This window comes from Capricornis sumatraensis, chromosome 10, assembly GCF_032405125.1.
Source record: "Capricornis sumatraensis isolate serow.1 chromosome 10, serow.2, whole genome shotgun sequence".
NCBI classification, from domain to species: domain Eukaryota; kingdom Metazoa; phylum Chordata; class Mammalia; order Artiodactyla; family Bovidae; genus Capricornis; species Capricornis sumatraensis.
The window spans coordinates 62,466,759-62,481,008 of NC_091078.1; the positions used below are offsets into that span (position 1 = coordinate 62,466,759).

At 46.0% G+C, this 14,250-nt stretch overlaps 1 protein-coding gene across 3 annotated transcripts; it reads left to right on the forward strand.

Annotated features, from left to right (window-relative positions):
• Positions 1–5,189: 5,189 nt before the first annotated feature.
• RPUSD3 (RNA pseudouridine synthase D3) lies at positions 5,190–13,466 on the forward strand. 3 transcript variants are annotated; one of them, XM_068982614.1, is made up of 9 exons: positions 5,190–5,290; positions 5,597–5,736; positions 6,644–6,688; positions 6,814–6,913; positions 7,697–7,804; positions 7,885–7,969; positions 8,194–8,317; positions 11,895–12,034; positions 13,091–13,466. In XM_068982614.1, the coding sequence occupies exons 1-9, from the start codon at positions 5,190–5,192 to the stop codon at positions 13,280–13,282; spliced, it is 1,035 nt and encodes a 344-aa protein (XP_068838715.1). In that variant the 3' UTR covers positions 13,283–13,466. The 3 variants fall into 3 exon arrangements, with proteins under 3 accessions (XP_068838715.1, XP_068838717.1, XP_068838718.1); XM_068982616.1 differs by lacking the exon at positions 6,644–6,688; XM_068982617.1 differs by lacking the exon at positions 11,895–12,034 and having other exon boundaries at positions 13,091–13,219.
• Positions 13,467–14,250: the final 784 nt, after the last annotated feature.

The window sequence follows — 14,250 nt, forward strand, 5'->3', positions numbered from 1 at the left end:
TAGGGATCAACGGATCAGAATAAAAAGCCCAGAAATAAACCTGCACACCTACAGTCAATTAATCTTTAACAAAGGAAGTAAGAATATAAATGGAGAAAAGACAGTGTCTTCAGTAAGTGGTGTTAGGAAAACTAGACAGCTCCATGTAAAAGAACAAAATTTGAGCATGCTCTAATGCTATACCCAAAAGTCAACTCAAACTGGATTAAAGACTTAAATATAAGACTGGACATTATAAAACTTCTAGAGGAGAACATAGGCAGAACACTCCTTGACATAAAACACAGCAATATTTTCTTTGGATCCATTTCCTAGTGAAGAGCCTGAGCTACTCCATCTTGTAAAAGAACTCCATTTTGCAAAGGTACCGGGCAAACAGACTTAGACTTTGGATATTGCCTAAACTTGCCCCACTGTGCATGAGCCAATCAGCCCTTAGGTTAAACCTCCTGACTTTAAGTTCAAGAATTTGTGATTTACCTTGGAAGTAATGATTTACCTTTGTGATTTACCTGGGAAGTAATGATCTACCATGGAAGTAAAAAAAACAACCAGAAATCCACACACAACCCTATAGAAGAGGGTAACCAATCAGTAGTCCTTCAGCCTGAACACCCCCTTTGTTACCCTTTCACCTGAATATTCCCTGTATAAGCAGTGTAACCCAAAACTCGGGGCTCCTCTCCTTAGCCGCTGCGTCGGTAATGGTGGGAGCCCTAGCTTGAGCTTGGTAATAAAAACTCTCTTGCTTTTGCGTCGGATACCGGCTCCCTGGTGGTCACTGGGAGATTTCGCGACTTGGGCATAACACTAGAGTAACGAAAATAAAAGCAAAAATAAACAAATGGGACCTAATTAAACTCAAAAGCTTTTGCACAGCAAAAGAAACAATAAACAAAATGAAAAGACAACCTCTGGAATGGGAGAAAATATTTGCAAACAATGAGGCCAACAAAGGCTTAATCTCCAAAATATACAAACAGTTTATACAGTTCAACATAAAAAAAATTAAAAACTGAGAAGATCTAAACAAACATTTCTCCAAAGAAGACATACATATGGCAAATAGGCACATGAAAAGATCCTCAACATCGCTAACTATTAGAGAAATGCAAATCAAAACTACAATGAGGTATCACCTTACACCAGTCAGAATAGCCATCATCAAACAGTTTACAAATATAAATGCTGGAGAGAGTATGGAGAAAAACACCTACAATGTTGGTGGGAATGTAAATTGTGCAGCCATTATGGAGAACAGCATGGAGGTTTTCTTACTAAGGGATTCCCAGGGTTCGATTCCTGGGTCAGGAAGATCTGCTGGAGAAGGGATAGGCTCCCCACTCCAGTATTCTTGGGCTTCCCTTATGGCTCAGCTGGTAAAGAATCTGCCTGCAATGCAGGAGTCCTGGGTTCGATCTCTGGATTTGGAAGATCCCCTGGAGAAAGCAAAGGCTACCCACTCCAGTATTCTGGCTTGGAGAATTCCATAGACTGTATAGTTCATGGGGTCGCAAAAAGTTGGACACGACTGAATAACTTTCACTTCACTTCACTGTAAAAAACTAAAAATAAAGTTACCATATCATCCAGCAATCCCACTTGGGCATACATCTGGAAAAGATAGAAAATTTGAAAAGATACATGTACCCCTATGCTCATAACAGCACTGTTTACAATAGCCGAGGGATGGAAGCAACCTAAGTAACTATCAGTAGATGAATGGATAAAGATGTAGTATACACATAAAATGGAATACTACTCGGCCATAAAAAGAATGAAATAATGCCATTTGTAGCCACATGGACGGACCTAGAGATTACCATACTAAGTGAAGTAAGTCAGACAGAGAAAAACAAATATTATGATATCATTTATATGTGAAATCTAAAAACATAATATAAATGAACTTATTTACAAAACAGAAACAGATCTATAGGCATGGAAAACACACTTATGGACTTTCCTGGTGATCCAGTGGTTAAGAATCCGCCTGCCAATGCAGGGGACATGGGCTGGAATCTGGTTCAGGAAGATTCCACAGGCTAGGGGCAACTAAGCCCCTGTGCCACAACTACTGAGCTAGCCCCTCTAGAGACCAAAAGCTGAAACTACTGAGACAGAGTACCCTACAGCCTGTGCCCTGCAACAAGGGAAGCCATCACAGTTAGAATACCTTGCACGGCAACTAGAGAAAGACGGCACACAGCAACAAAGACCCAGTGTCACCAAAAATAAATAAATGAAATTTTAAAAAAGAAAAAGAAAACACATTTATGGTTAGGGTAAAGGCGGGAAGGGATAAATGCAAAGTTTGGGATTAACAGATACATATATACAGATATATAAAATAGATAAATGACAAGGTCCTACGGCACAGGGAACTATAATATCTTGTAATAACATATAATGGAAAAGAATCTGATATATATATTAGATATGTATTCTTCAAAATATATATAATTGAATAACTGCTGTATAGCAGAATCTAACACAACACTGTAAATCAACTATGTGCTTGTGCTCAATCGTGTCCAAATCTTCGTGATCCTGTGGGCCCCAGAGGGCCCCCAGGCTCCTCTGTCCATGGAATTTTCCAGGTGTGAATATGGGAGTGGGTGGCCATTTCCTGCTCCAGGAGATCTTTCCCACTCAGGGATAGAACCCATGTCTCCTGCATTGGCAACCAGATTCTTTACCCCTGAGCCACCTGGAAATCAACTATACTTCAAGTTTAAAAAAAAAAATTTAAAACAAAGAAGGGCTTTGATTGGGAGGGTAGGATGAAGGCACTCTTCTAATTTCTCAATGTTACATTTTATTACAATCTTTTAAGTGTCTAAGTGGGACAGGACTAGTCAAGCTGCAATGCAACTCTCCATCAAAGCCTTCCCTACCTTGCTAGACAGTTTTCTTTCGTGTTCAGAACACTCAGTCTTAGGATTTCAAAATGCACTCTGGGATAGCCACAAAGTATTAGTTTCTCAGTGTAAGCTTGCATTTTTCAGTATTGGGCAACTCAAACAAGATAAGCATGAAAGACTAGGTTTGTAGGTGAACGTGCTTTAGTCTGTGCCTCTCAGATTCAAATACATGTCATTTCTGACTAACTATAAGGCCTACCTGGGTTTATTAAATACTAAGGCAAAGGCCTACGTTACCAAAGTTAAAGTGTAAAGGGTTATTTCTGGCAGCTGACCCATTTCCTGCAGCCGACCCACACCTTGCAGCCGTGCGTAGGAGAAGCTGCCAGAGCTAGCAAAGAACATTTTTATTCTGGGCTTTCCTGCTCTTGCATTTATGGTAGGAGGGCTGGCTCAGTGCTGTCCTGGGTCCATCGGGGTGGGCCTTTGGCATGAGGCATGATGTTTACATCAGCACACAAACTATTCCCTTTCGACTGTTGCTGAGGCTGTGGCCTCCCGGCTCTTCTTGTGCAGTTAGTCATAAACTGAGTTGGGCTGGGGGTGGCTAAAGTTTGGAATTTGTCCCAACTTACCTTCCTCCTGACAATCTGAGTTTCACATGTGAGTCTTAAATGGCTGATCATTGTTTCTTTGCACTGAGCCCTCTCAGCCTAGAGAAAACTAGGTTTCTTTCTTTCCTTCTGGAAGCTTGGAGATTAAGTCACTTCAGTTTTAGGCAGTGAACAGTAGAGGGCAGACTTTGATGAGGTTGGGGCGTGTGGAGGGAGCTCAAGCCTCAAGCAGGCCAGGGGCCAGTCCAAGTCAGAGAATGGCCCTTCCTGGGGCCAAGCGGGGCTAGTGTAGGAGAGGGCTGCTGTCAGCAAAGTAGGTTGTGTCCTGTCCCTCCGTCTTTATTCAGGCTGCAAATTATGAATGCACAGGAGATCTTTCAGAAGAGAGGTTCTAAAATACCGTGGGGCCTTTTGACACAGCACACTCATGTCTGAGCCCCAAACATGATAAAATCACTTGCATCCTTGCCAAATTTCTTGCCAGTCCTGTCTGAATTTGTGCAGATTTATTTAAAAATTGACTGTTTAGGAACTTCCCCAGCAGTCCGGTGGTTAAAAGAGTCCACACTTCCACTGCAGTGGGGTGTGTTTGATCCCCGCTCAGGGAACTAAGATCCTTCATGTGGTAGTGCCAAAGGAAAAAAAAAAAAGAAAACTTCTTGAACTGAATAAAAATGAAAACATAACACACTAACTTAAAAATTATTTTTAAAAATTGACTACTTAAATCTTTGAATTAAAAAAATTAAGTTTCTTGAGGTATAATTTACATACAATAAAATCTACCCTTTTAAGGTATTTAGTTCAGTAAGTTTTTGGCAGATTCATACAGATATGTAATCATTGTATACTAAAAAGTTCCCTTATGCCCATTTTTAGTAGATTCTCATTCCCTCACCCACTCCAGCCCTTGTCATTGTCAACCACTGACTTTCCCAAAAGGTCATGTAACTAAAATCAGAAATCAGTCTTTTAAAATCTTTTACTTCTACTTATTTTTATTATTTAATTTTTTTAATGAATCATAGTCTTTTATATTTTGGCTTAATTTTTTTATTGTTGTTTTGGCTGCGTAACCTGGCATGAGGGATCTTAGTTGCCTCTTTGTTAATCTGTTTCCAGTTCACAGATGCCAGGACATAGCATAGAGTTAGCATTCAAAAAATGTTGAATGGGTGAATTTATGTCCTTATGCATCTAATCACAGGACAATTTGTTTACAGTTTTGAGATTTATTTCTACCTTTATAAATAATGCTGTAGTGAACCTGTTTCTGCCTTTGGCCTTTTTTTTTTTTCCCCTTTTGGATTATGCACCAGGCTGTATGCTTTGAAGCAGGTTCACTGAACAAACGAGTGCGGATTTTGTTTTTTCCAATTTGCCTTACAAAATTGTGCACAGTGGCGGTTTTTGTTTTTTTTTTTTAAGTCAAAAGACTCCGAAGAATTGCAATGAGGAGCAGAAAACCTGGCTTTGTCCTAAGACCGGTCCTCTGACCTGCAGTAAATACCTGCTGGGCTCTGTGCTTCGGTTTCCTCAAAGTCACAGATCGTGAACTTCTGCATTTCCTTCCCGGTTAAAAGCAAAGCTCCGCTTTCTCACCACTCGGTGCCTAGCTATTCCGATTGACAGTCAATCTGACCAATCAGCGTGCTGTGGGAGATCCCGGGGCAGTCCTTCCGGACACAAGTGCACGGTCTTCGCTCCGCAGATGGGTGGCTGTCGAGTTTTGGGTCAGGCCTGGGGTGGCTGGCGGCGGGGTCTGGGGATCCGTGCAACGCCCACAGCCGCAGGCTTTGGCACCAAGGCCCGGTGATTACACAACCTCCCCCCCGCTTTGTGTAGAAGGGAGGAGACTGGGGCTGGGGGAGGGTAGAGATCTAGATATGGGTTCTAATTCATCTCGCTGTGTGCCCCTAAACTAGTCGTAGACCTCTCTGAGCCTCAGTTCTCTTTTCTGTACATGGGGGCCAATAGAACCTGAGATTTCGGGAAGCTCAATCCAGGCTTTCTGAAGCATTCATAAGAAGCCGCAGGGTTTGGGAAGATATGTGTGGAGATAAGAGTGGGCGGCACCTCCGGAAGCAGTGATTCCTCTGTTTACCTAACCTTTCCCAGGCATCAGCTGCAACGTCGAGGCGCCAGCAAACCGTCGGATCCCCCAGGTGACCAGTCTTTCCCAGGACTGCTGAGACCGGGGACCTTCAGTCGGGAAGAACTGGTCGATGTATTAAGGGCGTCTGTGGTGGACCGTAAAGGTGAGGGGTGGGAGGGACAGGTGCCGAGAGACCTGGAAGGGGAGGAGTCTTAACCGGAGCCTTCTGAGGATCTGGTTCGGTACAGTACTAAAACCTGTGGGGTCAAATCCTGGTTCTCCCACTCACGAACCTCACGGCTACGTGGGACCAGCTAGCCACGTACTAACCACGTACCACGTGGGACCAGCCACGTACTCTCTCTGCCTCAGCATCATGGGATGCAGCTGTGGGGAGGGAGAGTGTAAATAACCAGAGAGCTTTGCACTAGTAGGCTCTCAGTAAAGTGTTAATGTATTGGGGGACAAAACGGGCTTTGAAGTCATATCTAGCTCTGTAATCAGCTTGCTGTGTGGCTTTAGGAAAATAACAATGTCTCTGTGCCTCAGTCTCAAGTGACTTATGAATTTTCTCAGCTATTTATTGAGCACAGGCTGTGTTCCAGGCACTGCTCTAGAACAGGGCTGTCCGGTGCTGAACAAAATAAATATGGTTCCTGCCTTCAGGGAGCCAACCTTTCAGTGGGAGAAAATGATTAACCAGAATATAAATGAAAAAAATACTTACTAGTGATCAGTACTGTTAATAAAACAGTGGTGGTAAGGATCTGCAAGAAAGGAGCAGACATCAGATTGGAGACTCAGGCCTCTTTGTGACAATCACATTTGAGCCATGATGATATAAGGAGCAAGCCACGTGAAAATCTGAGACATGGAAAGCAACAAGTGCAAAGGTCCTGAGGTTGAGGCAGCAAGCTGAGCATATGCAAGGTTCAGAAAGAAGTTCATTTCAGGGCGTGGTTGATAACTCCTGTATGAGAGTTGTACTGGGACCACATGATAATATGAATTGAGAAAGTCTTTGTAAATTGCTTTTGGTGTTGCTGATGCTTATGTATTACATGTTTCAGGACCTCTGGTGACACTGAACAAGCCACAGGGTCTGCCAGTGACAGGTATGGGCAGGGAAAAGAGATGCAGTGAAAGGGGTTTTGATGTGTCTGAGAGCAGACAGTATCAAAGAGAAGGGATGTTGCCTCTGAGAGCAACTTGTACTCTTCCTTTTTTTTTTTTCACCTAGGAAAACCAGGAGAGCTGACGTTGTTGTCAGTGCTGCCAGAACTGAGCCGGTCCCTGGGGCTTGGGGAGCAGGAGCTCCAGGTTGTCCGAGCATCTGGGAAGTAAGTGGTGGAAGTGATAGAAAGGTAGGAAGATAAGCATCTATTTGGGATGGGGGCAGAGCCACTTAGGAATAAACAGACATTTTCCACCAGCTGCTTTGGGATCACAGAGGTAGGAAACAAAGAAAAAGAGGAGGAAGTGGACAGATCTGGATTCAAATCCTTATGTACAAACTGATCTTAGGTGTCACTGAGCCTTAGTTTCTTTAACCATAAAACAGAACTCATAACATTTGTGCTCAGTGTATAGTCACTTCTCCAGTCCAGTATTCATAGCCGGCATTGTTAACTGATCTGCCATCATTAGAGAAGGCGCTTGAGATGAGATGTTTCTGCAGTTCCACAAACTCATAAGCTTGTTTGTGGGGAATTGAGCCATTCCCTTCTCCAAGGGATCTTCCCAACCCAGGAATCAAACCCAGATCTCTGACATTACAGGCAGATTCTTTACCATCTGAGCCACCAGGGAAGCCCATTTAATAGCTAATATATATGAAATTCCTAGTAGAGTGCCTACTGGTAGACAGTCAGCAGTTGGTAGTAATTGTTATGATGTTTGGCTCTGAGCTCCCTGGGAGCCAGAGCAAAATGAGAAACATGTTTAAGCTATGTACTCTTATTATCAAACACAGGGAAGACTTACTTGTTTCTCAGGAGGAGGCCTGTGTTGTAGTCCAGATGTTACTCCTCGGCCTTCAGCGGGTCCGTGTTTCTTCCTCAGGGTCTCCTCTTTTTGCGGGTGATCCCAGGGGATTTTAACTTCTGTGATTTGTCTTTCTCCAGGGAGGCCTCGGGGCTTGTGCTCCTCTCCAGTTGTCCCCAGACAGCAAGCCGCCTCCAGAAGTTCTTCGCTCACTCACAGAGAGCCAGGAGACCCACAGCCACGTATTGGTGAGAAGGGCTGGGAAGCTCCAGGGCAGCGGGGAGGTCCCAGCAAACAACTCTGTGACGTCCTCCTGCCTCTTTCTCAGTGCTGTCACTGATGGGATCCCAGTTACTTCTGAAGGGAAGATCCAAGCAGCTCTGAAACTGGAACACATTGATGGGGTCAATCTCGTGAGTCAGGGCCTGGGTGGGGAAGAGGGGACCCTCAGACATACTCCTCAAGAAGAGTGAAGGGTATAGATATGGGGTGGCTGGCCCTTCATTCCTCTAAAACAGGTGAGTGACCACTGCCTATACTGTGGCCCTTGTCCTGGGTCTGGTGGGAACAGGTAGGGTTTAGGGGCAGCTCCCATGTATGTGTGAAGCTTGTTCACCCTTGGGGGCTGACACCACAGGTTGTTCCAGTGCAGTCCCCATCGCGAAAGGACATCATGGAAGGTGTCAAGAGGACCCTTAGCCACTTCCGTGTGGTTGCCACGGGCTCTGGCTGTGCCCTGGTCCAGCTGCAGCCACTGACAGGTGGGTCTGGAGCCCCAGCCAGACTTGACAAACTGTATTTGGTTGGGGAGGCAGGGAATGGGAGGTAGGTGGTAGTTTCAGTGGCGGCCTGGGGAGTCTTTGATGGACTGTAAGGGTGTATGTGATCAGCTCCACCCGGAGGGGGCAGTGCTTCTCCGGTGAGTCTGAAGGTCACCCCTTTGCAGGTCACCTGTTTTTTTTTCTTACTGTTCTCAGCATCTTCTCTTTACCTTCGATGTTTTCTAGTTTCACTGTGATGAATCGAGGTGTGTAGGTTTAGTTTTATTTCTCGGGATTCATTGTGTTTGCTGAATCTGAAGATTAACCTGTTTAATCCATTCTGAAAAGTTCTTGAAATGCTGTGCCTCTTGCATCCTCCCTTTTGAATGCCTGGTAGCGTCTGAGTTTCTCATTCACCTGCTGTGTCTCTCTCACCTTTTCTTCGACATTTTTCACGTCTTTATCTTTGCTGCATATCTGGGTAATCTTCAGACGTACCTTCCAGCTGAGTAATTTTCTCTTCAGTTGGATCTAACCTGCTAGTTTAACCTACCCACTGATTGTATTGTTTACGTCTGCAAATTCAAGTTGACTGTTGTACAAATACAGATGGCCTTTTAAAAAAATAAGGCATCTGTGTTTTCTTTTACGTCAAACTGTTTTTAATTTGCGTAATGCTTTTAACAAAAATAGCCTCCCCTCCAAAATTTTTAAACATTTATTTACAATCTTTGGTCTTCAGAAGTTGTGAGTGTTCCTATCTAACAGTCAAGCAGCCAGGGCTGCCCATGTGCAGGTAGCTCTGTTACAGAGCAGCCCATATTCTCTCTGCTGAGGTGTGGGCCCTGGCAGGACTGTACCTAGCAAAGGAGCGGTGCTTTCCTCCAGTCCACACAAAGGCACAAGTCAGCCTGAAAATCGTGATTCAATCCGGCCAACTGCAAAGTAAATGAACTTTTAGAATACTTCTAGACTTATTGCCTGCATTTTTTTTAAGATTTGTTTGTTTACTTTTAGTTTTCAGCTGTGGTGGGTCTTTGTCGCTGCACGTGGGCTTTTCCTGCTGTGCAGAGTGAGGGCTTCTCTTTGTTGTGGTGGCGAGTTTCCCATCGCGGTGGCTTCTCCTTGCGAAGTATGGGCTCTAGTTGCAGCTCAGTAGTTGTGGTGCATGGGCTTAGTTGCTCTGCCGCATGTGGGCTCTTCCCCAACCAGGAACCTGTGTCCATTGCATTGCAAGGCAGATTCTTAACCACTGGACCACCAGGGAAGCCCTTGCCTGCATTTTTTAACCAATGTTTTGCTCATTCTTATTAAATCAGCCTCTTTTTTTGTTTCTGGCTGCATGGCATGGCTTGAGGGATCGTTCCCTGACCAGAGATTAAAGCTGGGCCCACAGAAATGGAAGAGCAGAGTCCTAACCACTGGACCGCCAGGGAACTCCCAAAGTCCTAACATTTTTGTCTAGACTGCAATAAAACTAATGAGAACAGTATTCACACCCAATAGAGCATGATGCTAAAATCTCAGATCTCAAAGGATATTCAAGTCATTACACATCTAACCACTTTTGCTGCACATACCGTGGACCCCCACCCTGCCTTTCTGATTAAAGTTTTGTCTGCTCACCGATTGCTGTGGTCCATCCTGTGGTTTTATTTTTCACACCAGTAAGTAAAGCTGACCAACAGCCACTGATTCAAGTTTTTCCAGGAATTAAATGACCTGGTCAGTCTTCAGATTGCTTCGCGCCGTCTCTTGCTGATCTGTCAGCTTTTTCTTTACCTATAAATCCCAAATGGCCAAGAACACACATCAACTGACGGTCCATGCTCTGGGCAAGCCTCTCTATTGATCACCTCCTTCCCTGTGCTTGTTGTCCATCCATTCTCCTAGCCTTGAACCCAATTAGCGATGGCATCTGTTTTTTTCTCTCATTACTTGTTCTTGTTTGTCTTTACTCATTTAAAGCACACCTGTATGGTGTTTCTATAATTCTTTTGAGATTCTAAGGGTCTAATTCTGTTGTGATTTCTGCAGACTTGCTCCCCTTGGTGGAATGTCTCCTTATTGCTCTGTGGTTCAGGTTGTGCTGGGTCTTCATCTATGGAAATCCTTTACTGCCTCATTGGCGGTGGGGACTTGAGAGGTTCTGCCTTGCTTCTGCTGAGTGGGCTCACATCACTGCTTCAGCACCTAGAGATTAACACCTCAGTTGGAAGTTCATAGATCACTCAAGTGGTATTAGAACCCCAAGCCTGTGTGAGAGCAGCTCACAGTTGGGAATTGATCTTCATTCCCCTCATCCATACCTTCAGAGCTCATCTGCCTTCCGTGGTGGCTGGCTTTTTCTCCTATTCCACCCTTGCATGGAAGATGTAGCCTCTCAAGATTTCATTTGGGCACCACAGCCTCATCCCTGGCCCCTTGTCACTACTTAAACCCAAGCCCCCTTGGCCCCATGATTGGAAGTACCCCTAGAAGAGGTGAAATGTCGACTCTCTTGTGCTCTGGATTTGTTTTCTTTTTGTATGTTCATCCAGGGGACTTTACTTTCCCCCGTGTCCAGCTGTGTATTTGAAAGGCTGATTGCTAGTTTTCCAGTGTTTCTAGGTGGTTAATAAAAGATGGGTTTTAGATTGCCCAGTCCACCATATTGCTGGCCATGAAAGTAGATGGGACAGCTCCTGGGCTTGAATCCCAGTCTGTGGTGGGCTAGTTACTTCTTGAGCTGTGGTTTTCCTGTCTATAAGGTGGAATGATGCTAGGTCTCACATTATAGCATTTTCAGGAGTATTAATAAGTTTGCATGTGTGAACCATTTCATACCCATTACGTTTCCCCAAAACAAGTTCAAGTTGGTGTCACCCAAAAGAGCAATGTAATGACTCATATAACTTAGAAGTTCAGGCTTGTGCATGCTCTGGGGCCCACCAGCCACAACTAAGGAGCCCCTGTGCTGCAACTATTGAAGCCCTCGCCCTTTGAGCCAGCAAGTCGCAACTACCGAGTCTGCATGCCACAGCTCCTGAAAGCCTGCACACCCTAGAGCCCGTGCTCCACAACAGAAGCCACCGCAATGAGAAGCCCATACGCCGCAACTAGAGAGTAGCCCCCACTCTCCACAACTAGAGAAAGGCCGCATGCAGCAATGAAGACCCAGTGCAGCCAAAACAGTAATAGTCCGGGCTTGGAGGATGTCATCAGAAAGCAATTTCTCCCTCTCTTTCCACCTCCTGCGTGCTGGCTTCTTCCTCCCATCAGAACAGTAGCTGTCCCCCATGGAGGCAGAGATGCAGGTGCTCCAGCAGCTCCAGGCTCACTCCACAGCAGGAAAGAGTGCTCTTCATTCCCAGAAGCATCACAAAAAATTCAGGGTTGTGTCTGTTCATGGATGAGTCCCTCAAGGCTGGTGGCTTGACAGCTCTGCCTGCCCCAACCTCGCTCCAGAGGCTGGGGTGGTAGTGTCCACCTCACTGAAACCACACCATCTGAGAATGGGGTGGGGAGGCGCGGCAGTACTGGGTGGGACAGAATGAACTGCTTGCCTGCCATCTGTCCCATCTCTCCTGTCTTCTAGTGTTTCCCAACCAGCTACAGGCACACATGGCCCTGCAGCTCTGCCCTGTGCTTGGGGATCACACATACTCTGCCCGCGTGGGCACTGTCCTTGGCCAGCGCTTTCTTCTGCCAGTCGAGAGCACCAAGCCCCAAAGACAGGTACCCGAGCCCACCTGCCTGTGGCCTTCTGGGGTGGGCTGGGGCTTGTGCGGTTGGAGGGATGGCTAGCATCTCCAGACGTCAGCTACGCAACTTAGGCTTCCAAAGCTACCAGTAGCCCTGTCTTGCTGTGTGGCCCTAAGTGACACCCTCTCTTATGGGTCTCTTCTGTTCAATAAGGAAATCAAACCAGACGATTTCTAAAGGTCCTTCTAAGTCTGCCATTCTTTAACGGGTGTAAGAGGTTGTGTATTCTGGTAACACTATCTGGTTTAACAGAAAAACCTCAAGTACCAGAGTATTAACACAACAATTTCCTTCTGTGTGAAGTCCAGCTAATGGGATGGGGTAGGGGCAGGCTTTGCTCCAAACAAGTCACTTGGGGGGCCCCTGGCTGCTGCCATCTGGTCAGCAGAAGAGACAGGGCAGGTTCATGGGGCAGGGGGGCCGGGTATTGGTTTCTTGGGCCAGGTCAGGAAGCGGGACACACACTCAGCACTCCTGTTGTGCTGAGTGGAGCTCAATCACGGCATCCCCAACCTGCAGGAGGTGCTGGGGAATGCAGTTTAGCGAGATGCCTAGGAGGCTGATTTGGTGAACCCTAGCTGGTCTACTGGAGAAGGCAATGGCACCCCACTCCAGTACTCTTGCTTGGAAAATCCCATGGGCAGAGGAGCCTGGTAGGCTGCAGTTCGTGGGGTCGCTAAGAGTCAGACACGACCAAGTGACTTCACTTTGACTTTTCACTTTCATGCATTGGAGAAGGAAATGGCAACCCACTCCAGTGTTCTTGCCTGGAGAACCCCAGGGACGGGGGAGCCTGGTGGGCTGCAGTCTATGGGGTTGCACAGAGTCGGACACAACTGAAGTGACTTAGCAGAAGCAGCAGCAGCTGGTCTATGCTGGAGTGTGTGTGTGAGTGTGACGGTATTTACATGTGCAGAGGCACGCAGAACACGGATGCAGAGGGAGGACAAAGTATTTGCCTTGCTCCTGTTTTGCTGAGCGCTGCTGGGAACTCCCCCAGCTGAATGTTGACATGTCTCTCCGCCCCAGGTCCTGGATGAAGCCCTCCTCGGCCGCCTCTGCCTGACCGCCTCCCAGGCTGCCCGGCTGCCCCTGCACCTCCATTTGCACTGTCTTCGCCTCCCAGGCACCAGGCCCAGGGACCCACCCACTGAGCTTCTGGCTCCTCTGCCCTCTTACTTCTCCAGGACCCTGCAGTGCCTCGGGCTCCACTACCAATAGTCCTGCTGGAAAGCAGTTGGGGTGGGAGGCGAATGGGCTGCGGTCATGCCGAAGAAGAGTGTGGTCAGTGCTCAGCATGCAGTCAGGCCACCGTGTAAGATGCTGGGCACTCTAGTGGGATAGACCTGAGATCGCATCCTAAGGCCATTTGCTGTGTGGTGTTGGGCAAATGACCTCACCTCTCTGGGCTTGAAATAATAAAAGTACTTACCTCACAGGATTGTTTTCAAGATTTGCTGAGGAAGAAAATGTTTATCATGGACTGTGCTTTCTGTCGAGTTCAATATGTGGTCTTTATGTTTGGCTGTTCCAGGCCCAATTCTAGCTGAGGGAAAATGTTAGAGTGTTTTTTCTTTAATTTGTGCTAAAGTATGCTTCGTAGACTTTACCATCTTCACTATTTTTAAGTGTATAGTTCAGTGGCATTAAGTACATTGACACGGTGGTGCAACCATCTTCTGCATCTAACTCCAGAACTTTCTCATCCACCCAAACTGAAACTCTGTTCTCATTAAACACCAACTGCCCATCCCCTACCCATCTCAGCCCCAGGAGCCACTGTTCTCTGTCTCCAAGAATTTGACTACTCATTTAGATGTTAGATCATTTACTTAAAAAAACCATGTAACATATCAAACAGTGCATAAAACATCTGTGTGATTTAAAGAATAACTGTAAGGTGACACATGACCACCACTTGGCACAAAACAGAAGCAGCCTTCTCCTATCTTAGAGCAAAGCCATTCTCAACCCTGGCCCCATACTAGAATCCCCTACCCTGCCCCCTCAGAAAGCTTAAAAAAAGATCCTCATGCCTCCCCTGACTACACCCCTAAGACACTTACCAGTCTGGGACAGAGACATCTTTTTTAAAAGCTCCAGAATGGGCACTAGTGTAGAGTCACAATTGGAAACCACTCCCCTGACTTGAGAGAATTTCCTTGTGTGTTTTTTTTAAGTGTTACCAC

Excerpts from the sequence above, each read along its gene's own strand:
- RPUSD3 (XM_068982614.1), top strand. The coding sequence starts at position 5,190 with ATGGGTGGCTGTCGAGTTTTGGGTCAGGCCTGGGGTGGCTGGCGGCGG. Across the intron at positions 6,689-6,813 it reads ACAGGGTCTGCCAGTGACAG|GAAAACCAGGAGAGCTGACG; the intron begins GTATGGGCAGGG and ends TTTTTCACCTAG. Across the intron at positions 6,914-7,696 it reads GTTGTCCGAGCATCTGGGAA|GGAGGCCTCGGGGCTTGTGC; the intron begins GTAAGTGGTGGA and ends GTCTTTCTCCAG.